Source organism: Apteryx rowi, unplaced genomic scaffold (assembly GCF_003343035.1).
Source record: "Apteryx rowi isolate R43461 unplaced genomic scaffold, aptRow1 scaffold_219, whole genome shotgun sequence".
In the NCBI taxonomy this organism is placed as follows: Eukaryota; Metazoa; Chordata; class Aves; order Apterygiformes; family Apterygidae; genus Apteryx; species Apteryx rowi.
The window spans coordinates 274662-289826 of NW_020448519.1; the positions used below are offsets into that span (position 1 = coordinate 274662).

Genomic DNA, 15165 nt, shown 5'->3' on the forward strand with positions numbered 1-15165 from the left:
CTCTGCCACCCTCTCTGTACTGCACAAAAGTATCTTTCATTTTAATTACCCCATGGCTTCAACAGATTTCCAGGAAGTACATGAATCAGACTGCAGTGGCACCATACCTCCACACTTCAGGAATTACAAGTACCTCTCTTCCAAAGGCAAAGCAATTTCAGGATGGTGCCACAGGAAGTGAGACCCCTGCTTTCAAATTTTGGTGCCCTCAAACTTAGTAGATGAAACACTCAGTTCACGTAAACCAATATAGATCCATTAAATCTGACAGAAACTAGTGCTGTTCAAACTAAGAACTGCCTCTTGGCAAGGGAAGGGAATTGTCACTGAACCTGTATTCTCATCTATGAGAGAAAGTTAAAATTGCCTTCCTCTTCATCCGTAAGGCTTCAGCTCAAGAAATCATGCAAGTCTTTCATTCCACCCACTAAGCATGATACTTCAGCATGAACGTAAAGCCAAGTATTAAAGACGTGTCTAATTGCTATCCTGAAAATAAGCTTTTTCCTGAATGTGACCCCAAACATGCATAAAGATTAATTAAAGATTTGTAAATCTTTTAAAGGATAGAACTGTTTATTATTTATTATATAATAATTTGGTATAGTGTACAGCACTCATCAAACAGGTGAGACAGAACTTCTATTCCTCTGACCGCTGGAGCTACTGATGCATTACCCTTGGCACACTAGTCTGTATTCTTTTGTGCCCTGTTCCACCTGGGTCAGTCTGCCCCTAGGATCTGTGTTCACTAGCAAACTTCCCTCTCCACAGGAGAGGAAGGCAGCCAACTGCATGCACAGGAATAGGACTTGGAGAACTGCTGCATATATATATTTTATCAGTATATTCTGCTACTCACAACCAGGAAAAGTCCTCAGCATGCTTAGTTATCCTAGAAATCTTGAGACTAGCTACAACTAAGCTAGATTTTCATCATTTTTTGTTAGTAGCTGATAGTCCTACAGATGAGTTCTTATTAAAAAGAGACATAAAACATTTCCGTTCGTTGGGGGATTTAGGTAATTACTTTGTTTTATGGCAATTTCATATTTCCATTTACAAAAAACTTAATGAACTCAACCCACCCTTTAGTCAATGAATAGGTTTATAATGACACTTCTAGAGTTAAGCTTAATGGAAGTCAGATCAAACACAACAAAACAGTGTCTCACCCTCTGCCCTGAACTTATTGAAAAGGAAATATTTTCTAATATAGCAGCTCCTCCTTCAATGTATTTGGCTGTAAGGTCCGTCACAGTCATTTGTCCTCCGGATGGCCAGTTCTTCTCTTCTTTAGCATGCTTGTTTTCAATTATAAGGGCATCTGAAAGCTGGTCATCCTTCTGTGGCTTCATGTTTTTCATCTCTTCTGTTGGCATGTCAATGAATTTAAATATTCGGCTGACAGACCGCATCTAAGAATAAAACGAACAGTGTTCTAATTGCACCTAACACTTAGCTATCAAAACAAACAACATCAAATTATTCCTAACTCTTAGCCAGAACAGTAAGTCTCTTTTCTGTGTAAGTTATACTGTGATATAATTTTCAAAGCTAGGATACTTTTTGTATAAAGCTCTTGATTCATTCTGTTGTAGTACTAACATTGGCCAAATGTGTTTAACTGATTCCACTTGCTTCTTTTTTTAAATGGACACAATAGCTCTTTTTACCTTTTCTAATGTATTTTGAAAACTGTAAAAGAACTGCATATGTAAAAACAAAGTATCAACACAAAAAAAAAGTCTTGGAGTCTTCAACTCCCTACTCCTGTAAGGGGTTGCCCAACATGAAAATTGAATTTCCTCGAGTAATGATTAATTTTCAACGATCAGCAGAACGCGTGGAATTTGAAAGCTGAAAAACATTAGCATCAAGTATGGAGGAAAGATCATTAGACATTAACATCAGAGTATTTATGAAAAATTCTCTATTGTTTTGTACCAAAAAGTTAGTAGGAAACTTCATCACAATTAATTTTATATCTGTAATTATACATATTAGTTGAAGTAATCAAGTACTGTCATTCACGGACTTGAGATAGAAGTTGAAATGCACTAGTAGCAGTCTCAGTGAATTATCAAAGGAGCATGGGACTAGAAGAGACCTTCTGGGTCAGTCATATCATATAAACTTTTTTCATAAATGGATTAAGCACCAATTAATGAATAGCTCCTGAATTAATGAATTCATCTCCTTCACTAGAACTTTACTGCTCAGGTGGTTAGAAAACAATTTTTTGGTCTATGTACAAGTTTGTTCTTGGGCCTTTATTAATTTAAAATTTTAAATAGTTCTTTTTCCTAGCTACTTCCCCCATTCACTCATGGAGGGCCATTTTAGTTTTATTCAGCCTTTGTTCTCCAAGACTAGAGAAAACCCAAGTTTAAGCCTTAACATAAGGTCTCTCTTCTCCAAACATCCCTGTTTGAATTAATCATCTTTGTTGTCTGATAAGAATGCATACAGCATTCTGGATGAAGTTTTACAGGGACATTGTACAAAGGCACTGATATTTTCCTATCTCTTTTAGGATAGGAATATCTTGATTAACACTCCTAGGGTCATATATATTTTTCTTCACAGTCTCATCTTGTAGTAATCCTGTGATCAAGCAGTGATCAGCAAAGTTCCCTTCCACTGTGGCCCTTTCTAACTGAGGAGATCCTTACTTACACCAGAAGTTATTCTTAGTGGTTCCTAAGCTTGGTTATTGAATTCTATTTCATATTTATTACTTGAGGTCACCTAATACTTTTCATCTCTCAGTGTCCTTTAGGCTGACGTTGCCCTTCAGCTTTGTGTCTTTGGCAGATTTCTTCAACACAATTTTTTTCTTTGTTGAGAGCATTAAAAAAGACTTAAATGAGCTCAGTCACAAGCCTAATCTTTGTTGAGTAGCCCCCCTAGAGCTTAATACTTACGGTTTAATGCCATTTCTTTTTATCCAACTCATTAACTAGTTTACATTTCTTGTAATAATCCTGATGTCCTTCATTTATATAATTTCTAAAACAGAGCCATAGTCAGTGCTTTGATGAAGACAGATGAGAGCTACATTACTTTTGTCTAGAAAATAAGTTATCAAACAGTTATCAGGTTTGTCTGACACAACCCTAATTTCAGTAAACCTGAGTTTATTCATTCTGTAGGTACTGTCTTTGACTTTTTCTTCAAAATAGTTTCTAAAGACTGTTGCCATCAGACTAAAAAGCTGATAGTGGCATAGATGACTTCTGATTTCCCCTTCTTAACCCAAAGTAACATTTGCTTTTCTTATTTTGTGTGCCACCACTGCCAACTTGGTGGGTTTATTTAAAGTTGCTATTACCAGATTTCCAGTTTCTCTTTCAATTCATTCAGACCTCTGGGATGGGAATTTCTAGTTCCACCCAGTTTGAGTGCATTAGTCTGCATTATTCCAACCCAATTTTACACCTTTACCTGAAGTGCCCAACTGCAAAGCCAAATTACCTTTAAATGAAGACTCTGAATGTGTTAGATGAGCAGACAGTGAGGTGGATTGAAAACTGGCTGAATGGCAGAGCTCAGGGGGTTGTGATCAGTGGTTCTAAATCTAGTTGGAGGCTTGTAGCTAATGGTGTCCCACAAGGGTCAATACTGGCTCCAATCCTGCTCAACTTATTCATCAATGACCTGGATGAAGGGACAGAGTGCATCCTCAGCAAGTTTGCTGATGATACAAAACTGGGAGGAGTGGCCGATACACCAGAGGGCTGTGCTGCCATTCAGAGGGACCTCGACAGGCTGGAGAGGTGGGCAGAGAGAAACCTCAGGAAGTTCAACAAGGGCAAGTGCAGGGTCCTGCACCTAGGGAGGAATAACCCCATGCACCAGTACAGGCTGGGGGCTGAGCTGCTGGAAAGCAGCTCTGCAGAGAAGGACCTGGGAGTCCTGGGGGACGACACATTGACCACGAGCCAGCAATGTGTCCTTGTGGCAAATAAGGCCAATAGTATCCTGGGTTGCATTAGGAAGAGCATTGCCAGCAGGTCAAGGGAGGTGATTCTTCCCCTCTACTCAACCCTGGTGAGGCCACACCTGGAGTGGTGGGTCCAGTTCCAGGGTCCTCAGTATAAGAGAGATAGGGAGCTACTGGAGCGAGTCCAGTGAAGGTCTACTAAGATGATTAGGGGACTGCAGCATCTCTCATATGAGGAAAGGCTGAGAGACCTGGGCCTGTTTAGCCTGGAGAAGAGAAGACTGATGGGGGATTGATGATATCAATGCATATAAATCAAATGCGTATAAAAAGGGAGGATGTAAAGAGGATGGGGCCAGACTCTTTCCAGTGGTGCCCAGTGATAGAACAAGAGGCAACGGGCACAAACTGAAACAGAGGAAGTTCCATCAACATAAGGAAAAACATTTTTACTGTGAGGGTGACTGAGCGCTGGAACAGGTTGCCCAGAGAGGTTGTGGAGTCTCCATCCTTGGAGATATTTAAAAGTCATCTGGGCAGGGTCCTGGGCAACCTGCTCTAGGTGACCCTGCTTGAGCAGAGCAGTTGGACTTGATGATATTTAAAGGTCTCTTCCAACCTCAACTGTTCTCTGATTCTGTCATTCTGTGATTTTAGATGGATTGAGTCACTGGTGATACATGTATCTCTCCATTGACTATACAGGAAGTTTATGGAGACCAGAATCCTAACTAACGGAGGCATTTCAGGAACATGCCTACAGCTAGGCTGTTTTCTGCATTTAATTTCCACCTCAAATATTGTAAATCCTATTTCTGCCTTCCTTTCAACTCCCCAGGTTAAACGCTGTCTTTTTACTGAACACAGAGATCATGTATTTATCTAGAATTTGGGCCATTATTTACCGTCTTTCCATTCCATCCTCAGTGCAAAAGAGCTGTACCTCCTCTGTTTCTCATATTACTTTATAACTGAAGACCCTTGTATTCCCTTCTTTGCAAGTCTAACTGATTTTGGCGATTCTCACTTCTCTTTATGCTTCTTGACCTCCAAAACATAGCTTGTTTTGGCTAACCTAATCCACTCTGCGAAGGCTGTCATTTCTAATATCTTTTTGGAGAACGTTATTGATCCTGGTAGACCTAGATTCTCCAAAATTTCCTACTATTTTTTCATAGCTATTCAGGAAACAAATTTCAACAACTCACTGAAAGAAGATGTGAGCTTCCTCTAAATTCAGGTTCCTGAGTGCCTTAGTTCATCTAACTCAATTAACTAGATTTTTTTTTTCCAAAATTTGCCTTTTGAAAACAAAAAGAGTAAATTATAAGATAATGTAAATTCTTATTGGTCAGTGATTATTTAGCAAAACAAACAAAGAAACAAACAAACAAACAAATGCCTAGTTATTTCATCCAGGAATATCTGGGCCTTATTGGCATTTGTTCTCCAGTTTATATTCCCAGTATTGTATCTCTCTTTAATGACATTACGGAAATTCCTTTGTACATCTTTGCCCTTGTTAAAATGCTTTTGTTTTCCCTCCGCAAACCAGTTCTACCTGATATATTATCATTCCTTCCAGCTCCTTAATCCAGATTGAAATATTGTTAGGTGGATTTTCCATGCGGAAGCAAATGCATATAATACAAGGGAATACTGGGATACTTGTTTACATCTCTGAGCATCTTGAAACAAAACTGTGGCAGAAGTTTTGAAGAGCATGCTATCACCCAAACCTATTGGTTGCAACTTCCATCTCAACACCGTGCATGGTGGAAAGGCATGGTCATCATTATGTTGATAAATGAATGTCATCTCGTTATGGTTACACAAATAGGAAGACCTGGGATGAGACTGACAACTTTCTTCCTGTCTGACTGCCTTTTATAAACCCCCACAATGAACACTATGCATTTATTTTAACTGGTGTTTGATGCTACATTTTGTTTTCAGAAATCTTGTCTTTTTGGAAGTACCACAGCTTCAGAAATGAAGGTCTTTCTATGCTTTGTCAAGAGCAGTGAGCATTTGTACAAGAAGGGAGCCCCTACAACTGCTCGGGAGATCCTACCTTTACATACTGGCTAAAATCTGCTAGAAAGCCATCTGGCCAAAGGGCCTTGCCTAGTAATAGGTAATTTCATCTCTATTTCCCAGGCACCCCCAACAGACTGATCAGTCACATCACATATGTAGACTTCTTAGACAGCTTAATACTTTAAATCAATTCAGAATGATGTTTTCCTGGCTCTGTAATTTGCATTATGATTTTGATCTGGGCAGAATGCCGCATAAATGTCAGTAACACTTTACAAAGATATCCAATCCTCCTTTTGCAGGAAGAAATCTTCTGTCATTCATAATGACAGGTATAGTGTAAGTGACAGCAAGTTTCTTATCTATTATTCCCATCAATTTACCTGCTATATTCACATTCTCTAACTAATGCTTTAGAATAAAGAAGTATATTTACTACTTCCAGCTAAAAATGTCTAGAGCATAATACACTATTTTTAGCCTTGCCTAACTGTATTTTACAAAGACTTTAATAACATTACCAATTCTTTATTTTACTTCCTCATTTAATATCCCTTAAACTCTTGTTAATGTTGGATGAGAATTTGTAATATAATTATGTAATGTATATTTCCAGAAGTGGAAGAAGTAATTCTTTTACAACTAATCTAATACAATTAATCTCGTAAGGCCCCATGTTTTTCTGCTGGAAAGACAACAGTTACTCTCTCCAGACCAGCCTCACATAGTATTCAATGGCAATATTGCAAGACATCTCCTCAAAAACACACTGTAACTGAGAAATGCTATGAGAGATTGGTCCTATGGCTTATGTTGTAAAAAAGCCCTTTGCAGTTAGTCACTGTGAAAACAGGAAATGCAGGAAGACTATATATTTCTATTGAAATTTCACATCTTTTGCTGTTACATTTTGGAAGCACTTATGGGATATAAACTCTTCTTCCAAATTGCAAAAATGTAATATTTAGTTCAGGTGAAACTTATACAGAAATTTCTGCTCTTTCCCATACTGCTTTGCAAGCAAAAAAGGGAGTGTTCTACCAGATTTTTATTGATTCTGCTCCCTTCCAGATGACCAACACCTCTTTACAAGGATTGTTATTCTGATACAGATTTTATTCTCAACTATTTAGGGTAGTTAAAATTTGGAAATTAAATGTTCTCAGGTTTTCTGCTGACAGTAGTAGAAGATATATTAAGATAATTTCCTAGTTAAAAAATATTAATTGAATAAGTTAAAGGAGAAATAGCAAGGAAAAATAAAAGCATGAAGACCAACTGTAACAGCACCATTATTTTTCACAACCTTAATATTTTTCTTTGGTCCTCTCTCCACATATATTACTTTAATCCTTCAGCATCATTGATGTACAGGGTGGGGTACTGTCAGGTTTTGCAAGTGTGTTTTTAATCTCTCTTATGGGGATTCTTTTTATATCTCCTTACATAAGTAATCTTGGCAACTGTGAAAGCATGGCAATTTCTTGTTCCCTGATAAAAGGAATTGTCCTTCCCAATTTAAGCACTGCTACTGAAGGATACACATCAGTGAAGGAGGAGGTTATAAAGCATTAAAACAGTCCACTGGGACTAGTGCAATGCTTATCTGTGAAGGCAGCACTTACTGGAAAACTTATTTTCTATTTCCTTATGGAAGAAAAGAATTAAAAATATTACAAGACTGCCTGGTGGAATGAGAAAAAGACTGAAAACCAGCTAAAGGGGTAGTAGCATAAATGATCAAAGTGAGAAGATAAATCTAGCCTAACTGATAGCTTTAAATAAAACAATGGATAGCTGTCAGAGTGACCACATACATTAAAAAAAATAGCAAAGCAGATAAAGCATCAACACTGTAGAGAACGAAATGCCAGAACCATTATGGGGTATTTAAAAAGACAATGGGGATTTTTCAGTTAAAGCCAAATAAAGTTCAACAGAATTTGCTTCAGAGAGAAGAAAATCTGTGTATGTAGAAACTAAAATCCTACCTGGAAACCCTCAGATTGCTTCAGTGAGTATGCTAGCATCACAGAAGGCTCGAGAAGGAGACAGGAATAAATCAAGTTTGCCACCTGACTATTTGTTTGGCCAGTATTTTTTCTGGTACATGCTTTCCATCCTCACAAGATCCTGTTTCCTTATTCTCCTATCTTCCTGTCCTTTTGCTTGCACTTATTTCACTAATGTCCCTTATCTTGCATATCTTATAAAACAACTAAGTATGAGCTTAATGTTATATGCCAATTTCAACAGATGTGCCCCTAGCAGTGGGCTTCTTCCACTTGCAGAAGACCCCAGTTCATCTGGCAAGCCAAAAACTGCCACAACTACGTTTGTGAGCAGTTAAATAAAACTAAATAAATATATTTAATTAATTAAATAAATATAAAACAACTAAACTCAGGCACGCCTGTATGCATGGATGTCACACCTGCTCAAGGAAGGGCAAGGGTGATGCCATCTAGAGCAGTGTGTGCATATCTGCGACTCTTGTTGTACCAATTCTAGCCAGTCTGGTCTTATGGGGAGCTTCAAAGTATCCCTTGAGAGAAAACGTGAGTATAATCAAATAGAGTATTTTCAGAGCACTAAGTCAGGCACACATGCAGGCCTTTGCAGGATATCTTGAACCAAATGATTGCAAAAGTCTTTAAAGAGGGAAGTGCTAAATGTAGAGAATACAAAGAGTAGGAAATAATATATTTGCATCACCCAGTGAAGTAGTTTCATTATCCTGAAGCTATGACGCCATTATTATTTGCTTGCGCACAGAAAAAGCTTTTGAATGTCAGGAAAACAATCCTTCCAGGAACATCTATTAGCTTGGCATCTGGGATACCTAAAAATACAAAGGTGGACAGCAATCCACTGCCAAAAGAAGTCCAGAGTATCCATCTATAAACTGATGCACTTCAGAAGACTGTTATTAACAGAGCCAGTGCTCCATTACAGTATTTTGTTTTTAAATAGAGAAAAGTGGTCATAAACTCCTAAGCAATTTGAGACTTTTTTCCCCCAGGGGAAGGGGTGTTACTTCCTAATTGCAACTAATAGATGACATTTTAACACAAATGCATTTTAAGAAAGTGGAAGCTCTTTACTAAAACTCTAGTGCATCAAACACCCTCTGAATGCCGTATTAAGATTTTCAGTTGCCTTTGTGAAACACCTTCAGTTTGTATTAAGAAGTATAATATATGAATATGACTCTCATACAAATGTTTATGTTTAGAATGATCACATTATGACTTGTAAGGCTAAGATGAAGTTCACAAATGAGAGTTGATTGTTGTTGTCACTCTTATGCCTTATCAATGACATACTTTACATCATATCAGTCAAAGAACAGCAGTTCTGCATGTTTTGCAGTTACGACAAACAAGCCCTTTCACAAAGTGCTTGTCCTTCAAGACATGCTGTTCTAGTAAGCAAAGAAAGAATCATCATAAAACAATTGGTGGATAGGGAAAAAATGTGTCCCTGAATGGTAGTCAGTTTTCTGGACTATCACCAGTCATACATGCAAACAAGAGATTAGATATTGCAAGTGGTTAATTCCCAGTTTTGGGGCTCTTAAGGATTTCCTTCAGGATAAGGGTGGTTGAATCACTTATTTTAAAAAAGTATGTTTAGCTGGCAAATATTCCCTCACTGTCACCATCTTCCCCAATTTCTTTTTAAACAACAACTCATTTCAGTAAATCAGGATCTAATAGCCTCTAAGATCTGCTGTAAGAGCTATTTGTTTTCCAGTGTTCATGCTGAAATGGTTGGCTGGAGAAACTAACTTTAATATTCAAAGATGGTATGGCTGGATGTGGAAGATCTACTCATAAAAAATTTTTCTTAGATGTAATTACGGTTTATATGACTCCTGTATTTTGTGATAAGAATGGTGTCCAAAATGAATCCTACAATGCCTGAAGTGTAAGAAAGAAGTAGTTAATATATTTCAAAATAATACATCAAACTTTCTTTCATACACTTAAGCTGAAACATGACGAAAACTGCAAGAAGAAATCTATTCTTTGATAAGTTTCTTGTCTGCTTTTCAAATCCCAACAAACAGATAATGATGAATCAACCTTGTAGAATATTCTGTCTACAGTCAAACTAAATAACTAAATAAACGTATTAAAAAGTATGCTAGTAAAACTTCAGAGCCCTATTTCAGAGGTTATTTTACACAAAACCAGAAAGAGACCCCCATGGAAGTGTAGGAAAGATTTTTAAATCGCTATTGATTTTGCATGGAAGGAGCTCAGACACCTCCATTATGATTTGCTGTGCAAAGCCCCAAAACAGATCAAGAAAGGTCTAGATAAATATGTAACTATAACAAAACAAACCCAAGCCTTTCATAAGTTTTTCCATTGCTGGTACACATGCAATCTGAAATCTCACATGCAGTTAATTGCCTTCCCCTGTTCTAATCCAAGAGAATTTTTGATCACAGAAAAACTCAGTTTGTGCAGCAGCAAAGCCAGCAGGTTGCTGTGAAATGTGTAAGGGGAACTTTTCTGACATGTCTACTTCATATCCAAGTCTGAAAATAACTCATAGAGCACCCATTATCAACAAAATAAGGCAATTCTTCAAAACAAACAGAGCATAGTACAGCACATTTTATGCTTACCAAACTGTCCACATCTATGCTTGAGTTTACTGTCCATTGCAAGGTTCCCATGATGTTCATGGCTAAAGTAAGAATAATGCCAGCCTTGCTTGGTCCATCACCTGCAGAGAGAAAAACACATTCTATTTATACCCAAACAGACATCAGAAAATTAGAATGTATATCTTAAAATATATATTCAAATAAAAGCTTCTCTCCTCTTGCATTTCGTAAGAGAAACATGGACTGTGTGATTATATAAATGATTGAGTTTAATCATCAGTTAAACTCCTGGCTTTGGGACTGGCTTTACTAAAAACCCGATCTTGCTTTGGTGGAGGGACAAATTAAATCTTGGTAACTAAGTTGTGAACAGAATCAAGCCTTTATAATTGTGATTTCAATTTCCTCTGTCCACCACATGTGAATCTATAAAATGACTCCTATATGCCTACCTCATATTGAAAGAAATGAAAGGATATCTTCAAATGAAGCACCACGCCTAACAACTTTAAAATTCAAACTAATTGATTCAGTTTACATTTTCACCTCTAGGCCAAATAGAGGACACATTCTTCTTACTGTTCCACAAAGATGCAGATATAAATTCCTTTGCTTTACCTGTTTTCTTTAGCATGCATGGGATTCTCCTGCATCTTTATGAATTCATACAAAACAATATAAGCATTATAAACTACAGCACAGTTGATTTTTTAATATGAATAGTGTTAAATGGAATAGAGAATTTAAACCAAATGCTCTTCTATGATTTCTTTGTTTCTTCTATGGTTTCCTTCAACAAACTTCCACTTATTTTGCTAATTGACACCTCATTATCAGACTAATTATAGAACTAAATAATAAAAGCAAATCTTTCCTCCTGAAAGCCGACTAAGAAAATTGATTTAGTGTTACTCCAAGTACTAATTACCTGTGATAACAAAATTAAAAATGGTGACACCTTTTCACAAATAAAACACCCAGAAAAAAAATATGAGAAACAGCCAATTTTACTTAAAAAACAACAAAAAATGAAACAACCAAAAAAAACCCTTCTAAGCGCACAAAGTAAAAAATGAAAAAGAGCGGAAATATTGTTTTCCTATGACTTTTATGTTAAAAGCCTCTTGGATAACAAAAGTACTGTAGGTAAATATTTTCAGATAGAGGTATTTGTATGTTTTCTTTCTTTTTTTAAGAGCAGGGAGAGCCCCTTATTAGGAAAATAGAGGATAAAATTTCATACACAATACAATATTTGATGAAATGTACACTTTTATATTAATTATTTTTCAACACTGAAGTATGATCAAATGAGATCTGAATAATGTTAGAACCAAAAACATCATTCAAAAAACCAGCAAATTTTTGTTCATCAATTATCATGGTATTTAAACTCCATCCAGATCCTGCATACAAAATTCTGTGTAAAACTTGGGAGAGGGAGAATAATGCTTAAGAATCAAAATAAAAAAATATACATAACAAAAGCCTACTGAATGTATTAAAACTTATTTATAGCTGAATCTGTTGAATTTTTTCACAGAACTTAATTATTTCAACACCTACAAAGAAAAAGAAGCAGAGAGCTTTTGGAGCGTTCACCTCCTATTCTCTGCTTGTCAAAGGCTGGCTATGCCTGGCCAGCCAGGGGCAGCATAAGGTATACAGCATTTCTCACTTGTGTACTGGGTTTACTAGGACTGGCGAGCCATTTTTTAAGGCTATTTTGAGTTGCAAAACTTCACGTTAGAAAATAGATCAGTGGATTGGGAATTAGAAAACTGGATGACTATTTCTGCTACTGATGTGACTTTAAAAGATAAAACTTTCCATGTCTTACTCAGCCATTTGAAAAATGAGAACAACATCTACTTACTAAAAGCTTTGAGCTACAAAGATGATAATCACCTATTCAAACTTTTCAGTACACTAACACAGTTACATTAATATGGTTTACATACCATAAGCTTACTTTTGCAGCAGTTGCAGTCAAGAGAAGGTAAGTTCTGGCCCCTCAGATATGTTGATATTATTTTCAAATCAATCCCTTCAATTAGTCTTCTACAACATCAGGTATAACAGTGGTATAATTTCTATTTTAATTAATTGGTATTTACTATTATAAGACATACTTAAATTACTGACTCCAATGTATGCTAAATTGTGCAACACTTTATTCTCCTTAGAGGTTTCTGAACCTGAGCTGTTAAACAGAAACAAAACTTCCATTTTAGTATTCCAGTAAAGATAAAGTTAATGTACCTGTAGTTATGATAGAGATGAATGTCACAGCAATAAAAAAAACAACAAAAATAATTTCTATCCTCATCTGGAACCAACGCAGCGTTGACAGGTAGAGGAACCAGTTTGCTGTATGTAGGTTCAGGGCTTTGTGAAATAAGGTTTCAAAATATGGCTGTCGCCCAAAAGCTCGCAGCGTCCACAGTCCTTTTAAGCTTGTAACAAGATGTGTGAATATTGGACTCCGAGCTGTAAAGTATTTAAATCAAAAATATTATAAACATTCATAAACAAATACCTGTGGTATAACACAAAAACACAGCCCTAACCTCCAACTCACAGCGGTATAATTATTGTCACTGGTTTAATTTATGCACGCTGTTGGAGTACATTACTGAAATAATCCTAGCACAGGATATACAATAACAGTGTTTGCTTGAATGGGCTGAAATTCCACTCAGCATAATGACAGTAGCTGATCACTTTAATTCTTCATAGTTAGCATGTTACTTGTGGAAACTCCTTGTCTGCTTAAGATGTGACAAGAAGAAGAACATTCCTCCCCAACCAGAATGAATTCCTAAAATTCTGAGAACTCCACTGAGCAAAGTTTTTTATCACAAACAGAGTACTTTAGCGCTCTGGACTCCAGTGTACTGACAGAGTAATTTTAAGCAGATCTTGCACTACATTAAAAGTGGTAAGCCAATGCTGGATCCCCGTGAACATCAAAGAAATTCAGATTTAGATCTGAAGAACTTCAGAATTATGCTCTAAGTAAAAGAGAAGATGATCATCAGTGTTTAAGATTCATGACTGATTGGCTGAGGATCTGCCAGTTTATTGAAAAGCCAGACCACAGCGGCTGATCTGCAAAACCATACTTCAAATTCAATTGGATTTTCCATTTTATTTGGAATATGTTAGTTTTTCAAAAGGTGTAGAGGAAGGAAATTTACTCAAATAACTTATTCTGAAATGAGAATTCATTGTAATCAAAGCAGAAACTGATAGCTATTCTAAATTTTTCACATAAAGAAACAAATTTGTGGGGCACATACCAAGTCTGACCACAATTTTTCAAGTTTATTCTCAAGAAAACTGTATGTCAGGACTTTATTTGTTTTCAGCTGCAGTGGTGATAATGCCCAACTTTAAATAGGTCTTTTCCATTGCACTTTGGCAGCAGACCACTCAGTATTGGCTGGATCAGTAATAGCATTGATTTTTAAGAGATATGTGTGTTCTGCTCTCAGAGACAATGGGCATTTTGCAAGAGAAAAGGCAAAGAAGAGGTGAAAGGGTGAATCACTTCTCGATTGATTTGTTCTGTATTTAGAAGTCTACCAATTTTGCTGCTCATACCTTCAGATTCCAGTTGTTTCAGTTGCTGAGAAGTGTGGAGGAAGTATGCCCTTAACACAATAAAGGCTCCTATCACAGGCACTGATGCCAGGAAGATGTAGGGTTGTAATATTGAGACTACTGTTATAGCGCCAATCACAATGAGTATTAACTGTAGAATGAAAGAAAAATACTATTGATATAGTAAACTTGTCATTTTATAGATTAGAGATTGGTGATGAATCTCTTTCCCGTGGCAACTATGTATTGTTTAAAAGAACATAAAGTCCTAACCTAACTAGGATTTGCAGCTGAGAACAAACCTCCATGGGAAGATCACAAATAACTGAGACCAGATCCATAACTTACAGGAATGGCTGCCATCTTTTCTAATAGGAGGAAGAAAAGTTTTCTATAGTACAACGAGTATTACAAGCTTCTAAATTATGAAAAAAATGGCAGCTATGCACTCACTTTCCAGTTAAAATTGTATGAAAGATGCTTGCCATCTCTGTAGCCACCTCCCAAACCTAGTGGTGCTGTCCTTGTCTTGTTTGGGATGAGGTGCACTAGCTAGCCTGAAACTAGGTGCCAGTCTCCTGCAGATTCTGGGCCAATCAGTAGATCATTCTGAGGGTCAGAAAAAATGGGAAATTGTACATCATCAGTTGTTCAAGGGACTATAACCTACAAATGAGGCTAGCACTCCTAGTAGGTGTTCACTGCTCAGATGACAGGAGATAAGTCCTGAGAGGACTTGTGGTAGGAGAAATTTTTAGGAGAAAAAAGATGTTTTATAGTCACAGAAGATGATACAAAACCATTCAAGGTTTAATCTATTTACACCTGCCGGAGACTACAGCCATTGCCATAAGACTTCATCCTCAGTAGCTACAGACAGATTTAGACAAATCAGGCCTTGCTCTTCTCCAGAAGTGCTTTAAGCACTTAGGCTGTTTCTGTCTCATACTTA

General features: G+C 36.9%; 1 protein-coding gene across 1 annotated transcript in view; it reads right to left on the reverse strand.

Annotated features, from left to right (window-relative positions):
• CFTR (cystic fibrosis transmembrane conductance regulator) overlaps positions 1 to 15165 on the reverse strand; it is a 95490-nt gene that overhangs the window by 17312 nt on the left and 63013 nt on the right. Inside the window, exons 19-22 of the mRNA XM_026064507.1 lie at positions 14214 to 14364; positions 12870 to 13097; positions 10626 to 10726; positions 1176 to 1418 (exon numbers count right to left, since the gene is read on the reverse strand). Coding sequence (XP_025920292.1) covers positions 1176 to 1418; positions 10626 to 10726; positions 12870 to 13097; positions 14214 to 14364 — 723 coding nt within the window. The remainder of the gene's footprint in view (positions 1 to 1175; positions 1419 to 10625; positions 10727 to 12869; positions 13098 to 14213; positions 14365 to 15165) is intronic.